The sequence below is a fragment of the Podarcis muralis genome, chromosome 4 (genome assembly GCF_964188315.1).
Source record: "Podarcis muralis chromosome 4, rPodMur119.hap1.1, whole genome shotgun sequence".
NCBI lineage: Eukaryota > Metazoa > Chordata > Lepidosauria > Squamata > Lacertidae > Podarcis > Podarcis muralis.
In genome coordinates, this window is record NC_135658.1 from 58,390,420 (window position 1) to 58,405,240 (window position 14,821).

At 40.5% G+C, this 14,821-nt stretch overlaps 1 protein-coding gene across 1 annotated transcript in view; it reads left to right on the top strand.

Annotated features, from left to right (window-relative positions):
- MAOB (monoamine oxidase B) overlaps nucleotides 1-14,821 on the top strand; it is a 38,863-nt gene that overhangs the window by 14,436 nt on the left and 9,606 nt on the right. Inside the window, exons 4-8 of the mRNA XM_028727340.2 lie at nucleotides 6,288-6,392; nucleotides 7,887-7,978; nucleotides 12,210-12,351; nucleotides 12,800-12,949; nucleotides 14,085-14,244. Coding sequence (XP_028583173.2) covers nucleotides 6,288-6,392; nucleotides 7,887-7,978; nucleotides 12,210-12,351; nucleotides 12,800-12,949; nucleotides 14,085-14,244 — 649 coding nt within the window. The remainder of the gene's footprint in view (nucleotides 1-6,287; nucleotides 6,393-7,886; nucleotides 7,979-12,209; nucleotides 12,352-12,799; nucleotides 12,950-14,084; nucleotides 14,245-14,821) is intronic.

Here is a 14,821-nt window from a genome sequence, read left to right on the forward strand (position 1 = left end):
AGCCTAACTGGGGTTATGTATAATCATTCTTTCTGCAAGAAGTTGGGAGTTTGACTGGATCAAGTGATCTAATCTGATCGTGGAATCAAAATAATTTGATGGATTATTGCAGTATTAAATAATATGATTAACTGTAGTGATACCCTGTTGAAATTTGATCAGCTATATAACCAAGATGCAGAATTAAGCAATGAGGTGGCTGTTATTTCCTGGGTTTTGAAGTGTTTAATGCCTTCTAAAGAGATACGCAAAATTCTGTTAGATGCAGAATTTCAGGCAGTTCAAACATGCTGGCATCATCTAGTTGGGATATTTGCAGTAAAGGGTAGCAATATTTATCTTATTATTTTAAGTGTCCCTTCCCCTCAGTGCTGTGAAAGTGTAGTTTTCCGGTAGCAGCTCTGCTGTATCTGAGAGAGTCTTGGAAGAAAACCTACGGTAATTGGTCTTTTCTTAGATGAATGCCCAGTGGCAGACCTGGTTATACTGAGAGATTTTAATGTCTGGATAGCTTTCTAATTATGTCTCAAAGGCCATCCCAGCATATAATGCTAAATGATTTAGCATGGGCCTGCATGATTACTATATTACAAATTCAGTTTCATTTTCTTGAATGGGGAAAGGTTAGGGTTGATGATGACTGCCTGGACCATTTTACCTGTATGTCAGATAAGGGCGGAAATATTAATCATCATGTTATTACATTACATTGTATTTGGCAGTATCTCACTAACTTCTACAGTTGCAATAAGGGCAGATAGTGATCATCCTTGAACGGAAATGGTTTATAAACCCTCTGGCTTCCCAGATATTGCAAATGTGCCCAAGGTAGAAGTAGACAGATGGACTCACGTTTGAACTGGTCATTCACTTTTGCATTGGGTGTTCAGACCTGTGGTTGGAGCAGAATGCTTGCTGTAAGGAAGGAATATTGAATCTAGATCTTGTGCATCAAAGAAGCAACAGGAGCCTGCAAATATGGTGGGCAAGTTCACAATTCAAAATGTGAAGTTCAGCCTCCAGCCGTCCATTTGCCCCCAAATAGCTCTTTCATTCATGTTCCTGTTTCTTACTCTACTGCCTAATCTGCACATTTCTCTTAGTCCCATTGTGTCTCGGTCTGGTGTCCCTTGGCTCCCCTTCCTTTTAGTCTGGCCCACAAAACTACTTCTCTTCCTGGGAACTGTGGGTCTGTATTTAATCCCAGGCAGGCAGACAACTTTCCATTCTGACAGTTTAGTTCTCTGAGCAGTTGGAATATTTGTGAACATTCGAGCCAATTGGTATCTGAGGCTTTGCTGCCTTGAGCACAATCCAGTATAGATTAGGTTATAGCAGTTCTTTCCTTTAGGTGGAATGACAAAAGCTAAATATCACTCAAAGTAACAAACAAAACAGTGTCTACCAAAAGGTCAATATATGTTGATAGGAGCAAAGAGTTATTAGGGAGAACTATGATCAGTCTATGTTTTCCAAGCAAAACCCACTATAACATACATAATGGTATATTACAGGTAAAATGTTTGTTTAAGTAAATGTTCTATGCATACCCCAGTGCATTTAAGTACACTTACCATTTAAGCTCCATCATTACCACACCAGCAGGCCAGGAATTACTGGCTTGGTAATACTGCATATAGGCCCACTGACATGTAGCAAGTGCATGATGGGATATGTGTGGGATGTTAAGCATTCTACATGGGGCTGGCTTCATGTGTTTTGGCCCTTAAGTGATGTTTTATTGGTGTACTAATCAATAAATATGAGACAAATTACTGAAACATTTTGTTTGCTAACTGACACCAAGGCATTGTAATCAATGGATTGAGCGTAGGAGAAGTGGGCTTCACTTCTAGTTCAGATATGAGAGTGTTGTTCACCATATTAAGCTTACTTTACATCTGTATAACTGGAATAATAATTACCTTATTAATTTTTAAAAATAACAAGGGTTTTGCAGGATTTTGCATACCTGCAAAATGTTTTTTCTTTTTAAAAAAAGTTTAGGGGTTCTCTCATTTTGACTCAAGAAAATCACCATTTTATAGTTCAAATCCGGGAAAATAAATACAGTAAATGGACAAAACTTCAAAGATCCACAAAATGTTTAGGGGTATGCGTACCCCTGTGTACCCACAGAGAAAAGTACTGCCTGTCTGACGATCCAATATGGGAATGATGTCATCCTTTCAGATTAAAACATTAGTGGATGCCTTTGCAAGAAATGTAAAGGATTCACCTCAACGTTATCTTTGAAAGTTTTAATGAGGGTCATATAAAACCAGTGCATTTTTCCGGGGGTATTCAAGGGTATGCAACCAGCACCTTTCCCCCCATATGTTAAAATGTGGCACTCACTGTAATAACTTCATGGTGGGTACCAGTACTATTTTTCTCATTAAAAAGCACTGTATAAAAATCTTTCTGTTTCTTTTCTGATGGTGAATACTTGAGAGTTGATTAGGTTCACTAACTGAGGTGCTTCTTTAATTCAAGGAGTATGAATTACTTCTAATACCAATTAACAAAATAATTTCAGACCAGGATGGACTGTATGTTAGAAAATAATTATTATGCTATGGAATAAGCAACTGAGTGGAGGCAAATAGGAGGGTCCACTGTGATTTTTCTTAAGAGATTATTCTCTCTCTCCCTCTCATGCACACCCACCCCACACACAACACATTTTGTTATTCAGAGAAGGCTTCTTCAGATAATTAAAATGTACATAGTGGGGTGTATGTGGCAAGACGTTTGTGTCACTCAACTAATGAAGTCATGGTCCCTATCCAGTGGGAGGAGCTTGTGATGGTGATATTCACGCAACCACATTCTGCTCTGCCCTCACAGGAATCCTAGTGGGGAGAAATAATCAAGCGGCAAAGCATTGGAGGGAAGATACCTAGTTCCAATGCAACAAATAAGTTACAGCTGCACAATTGTTTTTATAAGACTGACCTTCTGGGTATGGTATGCTTGGGTATGGTGTATCTGTGTTCTTGCGTAGCCCATTGTAGTGTGGAGAAGATGGGCTACTCTGGTCGCAGTATTTAGATTTGGAAAACTTATTTGCAGAGGGTTGGACTATGATGATTCTGTGCTGGGGATGTGGCCTATGTAGTTGTCATAAGTCACCAGTGGGCTGCTCCAAAGGAAACCAAATGCAAGCAATTACTTGCTGCTCAGAGAAGTGGGGTGAGGAAAGCAATATAATTTTACATACACTTTCATGAATATGAATAGGGCATGTGGTAGTCTGGGGACTTTTGAAATAAAAATATGGGTTTTTTGCCTTCTGCACCCTTCCACCTACCTTACCATGGGGGGAAATTAACACCTCAATCACTTCAAAATGTATTCTTCAACAGGTGATGAATATCTTATCTGCAAACATGTATATATTTCTTAATTAAGAGGGTAGGTTATTATTTTCTCTTCCCTTCCTCTTTTGGTTCCCATAAAATATTAACCAAAGCCACAAATCTGTCTGTATGTAAAGTGCATAGCCTTCCTTCTTCCTTGGCTCTAACCATTGAATTACAACTTTGCAAGGCTCTCTCAAGCCTTGTTCATTTTCATTCCTGCTCTGGAACTGTTTATTAAAATGTTGTTTGCCGTCTTCTTGTTTATGAATAAAATATGCAAAGCAGCTGGAGCATTCAGACTTAATTAGCCCCAAAGTACGTGATTGCTGTATTGGAACACATTCAATTTTGTGGCATCTCTTTTATGGCTGGAGATACATGTGTGAGAGTTAAATACTCTGATTTATTCTCATCCTTGACATGCTCCACAAAATAAATGGCCATTTCCATGTGCAGAGATCAGAGTAGAACAGCTTAAATGGATTTTAAATGACTGGGTGAAATTGCTTTCGTTTTTCATTTTCAAACTTTTCTTTGGAGACCTGTTCTAATTAAAGCATAAATATTAGAGTCAAGATGACTTAAGATGTTGTCATCCTTCTCAGGTTTTCCCCAGCCACTGGAACATGGGCTAAGGCCTTGTCTAAAAGCTGAAAATAAGAGCATATAAAAAGAATTATGCAGGATCCGACCAGAGCCCCATCCTGTCCCCACAGTGGCCAAACAGATATCAGAAAGAGCTTCCCTACTTGATACTCAGGTATTCAGAGGCACAATGATACGAGAGGTAGTAATGGTAAAGGTAAAGGTACCCCTGACTGCTAGGTCCAGTAACAGACGACTCTGGGCTTGCGCGCTCATCTCGCTTTACTGGCCGAGGGAGCCAGCGTTTGTCCGCAGACAGCTTCCGGGTCATGTGGCCAGCATGACTAAGCTGCTTCTGGCAGAGCTGCGCACAGAAACACCGTTTACCTTCCTGCTGGAACGGTACCTATTTATCTACTTACACTTGACATGCTTTTGAACTGCTAGGTGGGCAGGCACTGGGACTGAGCAACAGGAGCTCACCATGTCGCAGGGATTCGAACTGCCGACCTTCCGATCGGCAAGCCCTAGGCTCAGTGGTTTAGACCACAGTGCCACCCGCGTCCAGCCATACATCATGAAATAAAATTTTTAAGATGTTCAACCTCATCAGCCCCTCCTCATTTCTCTCTGGGAATAGATCACCCACAGGGGCATCCAAGGTGGTTTTCATTCCACAAACAGTGCTAGACAGATAAAATTCATGTAAGACGTTCCAAGAACTTGTATTTTTTCCAGTAAAGTAGAACATATTATTTCAGGTCATCCAATTTGTCTTTTCCAATACTGTGTACTTTTTCAAGCAGGCCAGGTTTGCTATTCCCTGTCTCCATGGCTTTGCTTTTACTACTTTCCTTTGAATTCAATTTCTAAAGACTTTAAGCTAATAAAAAAAATGTATCTGCTTTTTATATGCTGTATGTACAGTTGATATTTCTAGCCTCTCAGGGGCTTTTCTTAAAGAAATAGCTGCAAAGGCAATGAATTATAACAGCTGCACACTTTACATATGCTGGCTACCTTTCACCAAAGATTATTGTTAAAGACACTAAATAAAATGAGACATAACACTGATCCACAAAATCTCTCCTATCAAATGATTCCTGTTGTGATCAATCTATTAACATTCTAAATCATATTATCTTGCTTGTGTAGCAGTTCATTTCAATTAATTTGCCAGTTTAACTGGACACTTAATCAAATACTTATTAAAATTTGATATTACATGCACACAAGCGGCATAATCTACAATCCAATTAAGACAAAAGCGGGTGGCAGTTTGGCTGTTTTGATGGAAGCAGGGAAGCCAACCTAGCCTAAATCCTTTTGCACTGACTTACAGTACAGATTTTAGCCAATGTGTCCATTTCTAATGCTATGTCCTTTATGTGCATGCCTTGAATATGCCCCTTGAAAATGGGGCTATCAGCAAAGCTCACTGATGTGTGTTACGATTTCCTGAATTATTCTGCTTCAGATTTAGAATCCAAACCGGAGAAGAATTCCTGGCTTACCCCCTGCCCAAAGGCCTCCATCCATCCTGCATTCACCAGCAGCAGTGCCAGCAGTTGGAAGTCCTTGGATCTTTTCCAAGGGCTGTCAGAGAGGCAGACCTCCCTCCTTCACCTTTGCCACAGACAGAGCATTGCTGATCTATGTGTTAAAGGGAAGTTTGGGGGATATGTAAATAAGTTGGTTTGGAGCATAGGAAGCTGCCTTCTACCAAGTGAAGTCTATCTAGTTAAGTATTGTTGACAACAACTCTTTGAGATTTCAGAGGTCCCTCCCAGCCCTACCTGGAGACGCTGGGGATTGAGCCTGGGACCTTCTGCATGCAAAACAGGTGCTGTACCATGGAGCTATGACCCTTCCCCAAAGGTCTTTATGGTATAAGGTACGGATTGGCTCAGAGTTTTCCATCTTAGGAAAGTGCTTGGCGAGTGTGATACAAGTCTGAGCTGCGCCTATCATTGCCTTTTAAAATTTCATCCAAAGATGGTCTGCAGGAGGTTCAAGAAGGGCAGCTGAGGAGTAATGGAGGACTTTCTCCTCCTCTTCCAGTGTCAGCTGCAAGGGCCAAAAAAGGTGGAGGAGGTGCTCTTGCCCTGGTTGGCTGCCTACATGTATGATTCAAAGAAGAGTTATTTGCATCAACTTGGACAGAATGTGGTGTTTTTTTAATGGCAGTCTCAAGGACTTGTTTTCTATATTCATTTGAGAGATCTGTTCTCTAAAACGGATCTTCTGTATTGAATTGCATCCTTTTTTCAATCAAAAACAGATGAAAATAAGCAAATGGATTTGAGTGGTTTTTTCCTTGTTTCTTCTGTTTTGCAGGGCAAATCTTATCCATTCAAAGGCCCTTTCCCTCCAATGTGGAATCCCATTGCCTATTTGGATTACAACAATTTGTGGAGGACAATGGATGAAATGGGGAAGGAGGTAAACTCCAACTTATTGTCCAGACTGGTGACATCTATCAGAAGCCTTTCATTTGAGCTTCAGTACCCATAAGCCATGGGTAGACAAACTAAGGCCCGGGGGCCGGATCCAGCCCAATTGCCTTCTAAATCCGGCCTGCGGACGGTCGGGGAATCAATGTGTTTTTACATGAATAGAATATGTCCTTTTATTTAAAATGCATCTCTGGGCTATTCGTGGGGCCTGCCAGGTGTTTTTACATGAGTAGAACGTGTGCTTTTATTTAAAATGCATCTCTGGGTTATTTGTAGGGCATAGGAATTCGTTGGTATTTTTCTGTTATCTAGAAGTGGTCAAGTAACTTACAGAGAAGCAGACATACAAACCTAATTTCAAGATAAAAAAATAATCAAGAGGGGTTTTTTGGTAATAAAACAATCATGTGGTATATAAATTTATACAGTAAAAATTAACAAACAATAAATACTGCAATCCTATGCAGTATTTATTTGTAGGTCTTTGTTTGTAGGTCTCATTGAACTATGCAGGACTAAATAAATATATAGGCTATAAATAGCGTAAGAATTAATTCCAAAAATGTGCAAATAAAGCAAGACAAATAAAAGCCAATCCATTTCATAGTTCTAAATGGCTTATTCCAAAACAAAAAAACAAAAACCCAGAATGAGTCTTCACGTTTAGCAATAAATGAATGGGCTCCTATCTCCCCTCTCGTCCTCCAGTGTCCTCTTCCATTTCACCTAACCACAGCATGATGTTAGGTCTGAACTAGGAAGTGCAGTTAGTTTTTTAAATTATGGTCTATCTGAACAAGCAAGGTCCATAAGACATGGTTGGAAGTTGGCTTGTTAGGATAAATCAAAGTTCAAACTAAACAGCATTTATCTCACTTTGGATATAATGGCAGGCCATGTTCAATTGAAATGGGAGACAATGCTTTTTATCTGTTCCTCGCAGCTGCACCAGAGGTGACTGGCTCTGCCCATTATGCACATGATGCTCAGTTCAGTATTCTATCCATAGCATTGTATCCATACCTTCTCAATGAGCTATTTCGAACTTATTCCCAAGTAAGGGTATATAACATTGCAGACTTAATAATAATAGTTTATTGTGTGGGAAACCCAATAAAAAGAGTACAGGACTTAATTAATTTAAAATATGCTACATAGTATTTTAAATTTTTCAATGAAAATCTGTCCAGCCCATTGAACACTGCAGTTTGATAGGCAGAATACATTCCCAAAGCACAAAGGCTTTATTTTCTTTTACTAAACTGGGAAGCAGAGGACTTTGCAGAAGATAAAAACTCTTTGGTGTCATGGATAAATGAAACCCTTTTGTTTATTTTTCTAGAGAATCCTGTCTAAAGTCTTAAGCAGTCTAGAAGTGAACTAGTATGGCGCTCCTGTGGGGCCAGTGAAGAGAGTGAATGATTTCTAAATAGGATATCTGTGGCTTCTTTCTTGAGATGTGACTCTCTTTCTCTCTTAGATTCCCAATGAAGCGCCATGGAAGGCGCCCCATGCAGAGGAATGGGACAAAATGACTATGCAAGAATTGATAGACAAAGTGTGCTGGACAAAGTGAGATGCAGTTTTATATATTCCATATTGATAAGCTCAATAGCAATAGTACCTAGAGGAAACACCCATCCTAAGTTGAGAAGTAACGCTATCTATTTGCTACAGTAATATTAATCTTTATCATAGTGAATGATGAATTGTGTTCACAGTTGGGAGATACAATGAAATAATGTGCATGTGGAAATGTGGCTATATTGCTCTGACAGTGTGATCATGCACATGTCTACTCATGTAAGCTCTGCTGAGTTTAGCAACAGTAAAAAAAAACCAAAAAAACAAAACAGACTAGCAGTGGAAAACTCCAAACCCCCAAATAGCAATTCAAAGGACTTCAAATGCTCCTAGAAATTAAACTGTTATCTGCCACCATAAAACTAGCAACAGGGAAATAGATTGGGGTTAAGCAACCCATGGTTTACGAAGTATGATTTTGTACCAACTCCAATCAGCCTTGGCCAGCATGGACAATGGCCAAGCAACATCGGAAAAGCCACAGCCCATTAAATATATATATATATGGGAGCTGATTCATTTATTTTCTCTTAGCAACTCTGGTCAATTTGTTAGTCCCATTTTCTACCAGAGGTCATTTCTAAGAACTCTTCAGTGACAGCACCACACATCAGTGGTGGGGAGCCTACAAGCCATGGGCTAAGGTGGTCTGCCCATGTCTCCCTATCTGACCCAGTAGGTGCTCCCAGTTCTTCATGAAAGTTTTAAATTACCTGGTGTCATATGATACCTGGTAATTGACAGATGGGTGGCCCTGCCAGCCTGTCGAAGTGGCTTGTGGAGGGTTGGATCTTGCTCTCCCACTGGATCCAGTTCACTGCCCCTGCTTTAGTGTTAGGCTTTTTTTGTTTTTTTGTTTCTGTTTTAGCATTTGTTTTTCTAGCACTTAACACTTTTTTTGCAGTGTTTTTGCAGTGAGCATTCCTAAGTTAATGCTCAGCTGGGAGGGTTGTGAGACCTCCCACTCTTCTTCAACTTCCAGGGGAATGTGGTTTAGATAAAATGAATTAAAAGCAATGGTTCCTACACAAACTGAGTCCTATCTCATATTAAGCCCCAGGAAAGACCTTTGGGTGAACCTCATTTCTCTCTCTCTTATTAGAAACCTATCGATGTGCATGTTTCATGTACTTCTATGCATTTGATCTGCCTTTGTGATCAAGATTTATGTTTTTTGAAATGGCTTCCCTTCTCTAGGATGCAATGGAGCTGAAGGGTAATCTCCATTTTTCTTCCATTCTGTTGACAAATTGAACAAATTTGCCTTTATATGGCATTGCATGCTGGAATGAGATGCATGACATATATTAGGTGCCTAGTTAGGTCTGGCAAGCTCTAATGCAGCCAGAAAGCTATGTGTGTTTGATAATTTCCTATAAACTTTACATATTTCAAATGATGAATCCACAAGGGCCATACTACATACAAATAAAATAGAAGGAGCCATCTATTTCCCTGTATAGTTAATTCTAAAGGCATGGAAGTAAAACCTTCCAGAGACATGGAGTGTGTGCATGCAGTCTCTACCATGGCATGTGTGCACTGATGTTCTAAATGAGTGCTGTGCTAATGTTCTCTCTCATTATTTAAACGTTCTCTATCAAGTGTTAAGAAATTGCATTCAAAAATAATAAAAACCGAGAGTAGATTTTGGTGAAATTTTCATGGATAGGGTACAGGGTTTTTGTTGTGCTTACCTTGCTTTCAAGGTGGCTAATGGGTGGGCTTGAGTGTCCTTTCTTTTATTCTGCAAATTATCTCACCAGTAGTCTGCACTCTGCAGCCTGCCCAGGTACCCATGCTTCAATTAAAGCCTAGGGGAACACATCATAAGATAACTCATTCCATGGGGCTTTTCAGATCAGGAATTGGGGCAGCCAGGGAGGCTGCACAGTGGTGAATAAATGTTTTCTGGAAAGATGCACACACCACTACTCTCTTAAACTCTAAGGCAAGCTCAAAATCCTACACCCACAGAAATGCTGAACAATGAGGCAGGGGGAAATGTCAATTTTCACAGGGAAATAAAACTCTGGAGAAATATTTTGGCACAGCACTAGTTCTGGATTGATTGGAACATGAGAGCAAGAAGTCAAAGGAACATGGGAAGCTGTTTATATCACTGATCCATCTAGCTCAGCATTGTCTACCCCAGGGATAGCCAATCCAGCCCAAAGTGTTGCTGAATTACAACTCCCATCATCCCTGATCATTGGGATCATCATCATTGTGGCTGTTGGGAGTTATAGTATAACAGCATCGGGAGGACACGTTTGCTACTCCTGGTCTATGTTGATTGGCAGCAGCTCTCTAGGGTTGCTCATATCAGTCTTTTCTAGCCTTACCTGGATATTCCCAGGATTGTAAGCATGCCACAGATTGAAAGCATGTGTTGTACCACTAACCTATTTAGGATTGAAGACTGCTGTCATTTAGGACAAAACCCACAGAGCTGCATGTGATGCCTGGTGTGCTCAGAGGTGCTTCTGAGGACCCACTTCTGAAATATTGAACAAATATTTGGACATGGGGGAGATTTGGGAGGGTCTTCCAACATTGTGCCAGAAACAGTAGATTGAAAGAAACCAGGACTTATGTGCCCTGTTTTGGTCTGATGTCAGATTCCATGGAGAAGGAGGCAAGGCAGATCAAAACTGGACCATGGACAGCTCCAAGTGAGCAACTTGTTCCAACAAAGGTTGGGAGCGGACTGGGGTCTTTTATGCCTCTGTTTCCAGACTGCTACCTCCAGGTTCCGCTCCCTTGAGTGAGCTTTACTGATTTAAAGACCCAACCCTCTGGCCTGTGCACAGTCACTTCTCACCTGTTCCATAGTTTCCCTCCTGGTGCATTGCCTGTGCTGCTGGACTGGTGATGTGCACTGGGAGGCAACTGGTGCTTCAGGGTCAGGGGAAGGTGCCCATGAGAGTACTATAGGGAAGTTCCTCTGGGGCCTCCTATCTTCAGCAATCAGCTCTGAGTCCTCCACTGACTCCCCATCTGGTGCCCTCCCCATCTGGTGCCCTCTAGTCTATTGCTTCCAGTTATGGTTCTCTCATAACAAAATATTAGTCTATATGCCAGGGAAATATTTAATTCACTCCTTTGCTTTTCAAATATCATGGAAAGAACTCTCAGCCTTTTTGGGTCACTTATTTATTGCCTTGTTTGTTTGAGGCATCTCAAGAAGGTGAGGAACAGTAACAGATTTATATGTGAAAACATGTGATAAATATTACATGCAATTGCAGTGTTGCTATTTCAGTGGTTGATCATTTAGAAATAATACTCTGCTGTCAAAATCATGCACAAAAAGATCAAAATGTCAGGCTTCCCTGGAGGCCAACACTTTCCTTAAGCACAGTGTGCTCTTTCAGGTAGGAACAAATGGGGCATGCTGGTTTCTGGAAAGAACTAATCAGAAAAAAATAACATTGCTTGAATAATATTTTCTCATTGGTTTTCACTTATTTGACATTTTCTTGGCTCCCTTGGTTTATAAAAGAATTAAAATTATAAAGCTGTGGGTTTTTAATAAAAAAAATATTCCCTTCAATACATGAATTATTTTATAGTCTCAAGTGGAATAGTAAATGAAAAGTTCAAAGGACCATTCAACAGGGCATTTATAGCTATGATAGAAATCTTTAGCTGCAGTCCACTGGGGTGTGGGTGTGCATATATATACACACATATACATACGGTATGTATACATGTACATGTATGCGCGTGCACACACACGCACACAGCCATTCAGTAGCTGTTGAACTTAGGACTGCCAAAGTGGAGCATTCCCCCTCCCCATGTTAAAGTGATTAATACCCAAGCCTGGTAAAGTTATTTTGGCACCTGAGGCACGAAAAACACCTCTTTCCCTCCCTAAAAATTAACTAACCATTTGTTGTCCTCTCATGATGTGCCCTGGAGACAGTGGCATATCTTGTTTTTCTTTAAATACTCAGCAGACATGAGTGTAGTCCAGTTCTTACTGGGAAGGCATCTCAGAAGAGGGAAGACTAATCTCACCCTCCCACCATGATTGGAACTGAGATCCCCCCATTTCATGAAAAGGGAGAATGGAGATATTAGCCACCCCTCCCTGTGCATGCAGTAAGAGCTGTCCAGCAAGAATCCTGCATCTCCACACCTGTAATGAAGGCGGGGCAGGGGGAGAGGCCAGACTCAACATTATTCCTCTCTCTTTTGGATTTGTATGCAGTGCTGCCAGGCGATTTGCTACTCTGTTTGTCAATGTCGATGTTACCTCTGAGCCCCATGAGGTCTCCGCTCTGTGGTTCCTGTGGTATGTTAAACAGTGCGGTGGGACATCCAGGATATTTTCAACAACCAATGGAGGCCAGGTATAGTGAACTAGAACCCCTCCTCCCCCGCTTATTTGTGTTCAATCATTATGGCAATAATTTCAGACGTTCAGCTTGATTGAGGGTTGAATGTCTCCAGAGGGCAGAATCTGCCCTCCATGTTCTCCATGCACTGGCCACACCATCTCTGACATTGATATTTTTATTTAGATGGTCTGAAGTGGGCTGAATTTGCTTAGTAGCCTCTTCTAGCTTGAAAGCCCTGATAACAGGATTCTTAGCTGTACAGAGGCTTCCAGAAATGGCTAGAAGCCACCTTTAGACCTTCATGCTCAACATGTGAAGGTGCTGGGTGTGTGTAGCCCAGCCAGAAGAAAAATATTAATGTGAAGGGGGTTCTATTGTGGTTCATCTGTTCCATCTGGGTATCATTTTAAGCCACCAATTTGGTCTGCTGAATGATGTTGGTTTTTTTCCTGTCTTCCAGGAGAGGAAATTCATTGGAGGTTCTGGCCAAATTTGTGAGAAGATAATGGAATATCTAGGAGAGCTGGTTAAACTAGAGAAGCCTGTTACCTCCATTGATCAGACTGGTGAAAGTGTCATTGTGGAGACACTGGATCATGAAACATATGAGGTGATTTAAAAGCTTACAGTTCTAATATATACAAGGATTCTCTTTTCCTCATATAAGGAGAAGAGGATATAAAGGACATTAGTTAGTTGGGCGAAGAATCCCAACAAACAAAAATGTTCAAACGATTGTGTTCAATTAAATATCCAGTTTGCTGTTACAAACATGAAAAAATTATGCCTTGGACCTGTACACTTTATCCCCCTCTCCTTCCTCTGTTTGTGAGAGAAGAGATTATAAACTTTCCTTCCTCATTCCTTCCTCATAGTCTACCCACAAAGGAGATCTCAAGCACAGGTCAAATTATGGTTTGGGATTGTGGTTTAGAAGCAAATAGAGTTTGCACAAACCATGGTTTGCCAGGTTTGGACAACAAAATTGTGAGCAGGTTGCTGCAAACCAGGAATTATAGATTTAATCTCCCTTCATACCCTGAGGAAGCAGGGAAGGGTAGAAGACTGTGTGTAAGCCATGGCTTGATTACCATATCTCAATGCAATAATTGATTTGGTACAGGCAACTCATGTGGGAGTTACATTCTGGGGATAGTGCATAAAACCCAAATCGTGTATAGTCAAAACACACTGGATTCAATAGCAAGCAGGAATCCCAAAGTATTTCTTCCTTTTTACCCCCTTTCTGTCCCCTTTAAAAAATTTTTTAAAGGAACATTACTAATGTGTAAAGCTTAAATGCATGCTGGTTGCAAGTTCCTTAATGAGTTTATGCTATTGTGCTTTCTTTCTTTCTTTCTTTCTTACTTTCTTACTTCTAATTATTTCTCTTGACTGTTGTGACTGTACTCCTTCCTTGTGGCTGCTGTCCTATATGTTTTCCCAGGAGACGCCTGGGTATCTAAATGGTATCTAAAATTACCCTTGTGTTCTTTGTGTTGCAAAGAGCCTTTTCAACAATTTATTCAGCCATTTGGAGAAATTCAAAGGTCCATTTCTGTCATCATTGGAAAAATTGCTTGTCACTTTAAATTTCTGTGACCTGTAACCTAATGAGAAATTTGTATCCTCTTTTGTGAGTCAAATTTCCATTGAAATGTAACCGGAAGTCTCCTAGAATAACACAAGCAGTTTCAAGTATCCTGTGAAGATAGAGTTGATTTTTCTTTGTATTTCTTTTCAAGGCCCGGTATGTTATTAGTGCCATCCCTCCAGCACTTTGTATGAAGATTCACTTTAACCCACCGTTGCCTTCAATGAGGAATCAGTTGATCAGCCGGGTTCCTATGGGATCAGTCATCAAATGCATAGTATACTACAAGGAAGCATTCTGGAGGAAAAAAGGTATTTCTTGCTGATTGAAGGGAAGGGGCACATGCAGAAATCCCCTAAAGTATACTTTTTCTCACATGTTGTTCTCATGATGTCTTCTTCAGCACCATCTTAGAGAGACAGACACATAGATGGAGAACTAGACAGGCACATAAATATATGCATAAAGTGTGTGTGAAATAGATGCATAAAGTGTGTGTGTGTTCTTGAATCCCAAAGTGACTAACAATTCTAATAATTAAAAGCAAACAATTAAAGCAAACAGTAACATTAAGATGGTGGAACAGCCGTGAAGAGACAACACATATTAAAACCAAAGGCAGCAAAATAACCCCTACTAAGACAGCATTTTAAAGGGAGTCTAAAAGGCCTGAGCAAATAGTGCCAAAAAGATACTGGACCCTCCCTGGGGAAGGTGCTTTGAAGATGGGGTTACATCTTTTATCTTTATGATTAATGTGGTGCACTATGGAGAGCAAGATCTTATGCAAAGAGTTGTCAATATTCTCTGTGCCTGAAGAATTACCATGGTAACCCAGAATCTGGCAGCCACCCAAAGGCTATCCATTTCTCTCTCTTTCTTAAAGCC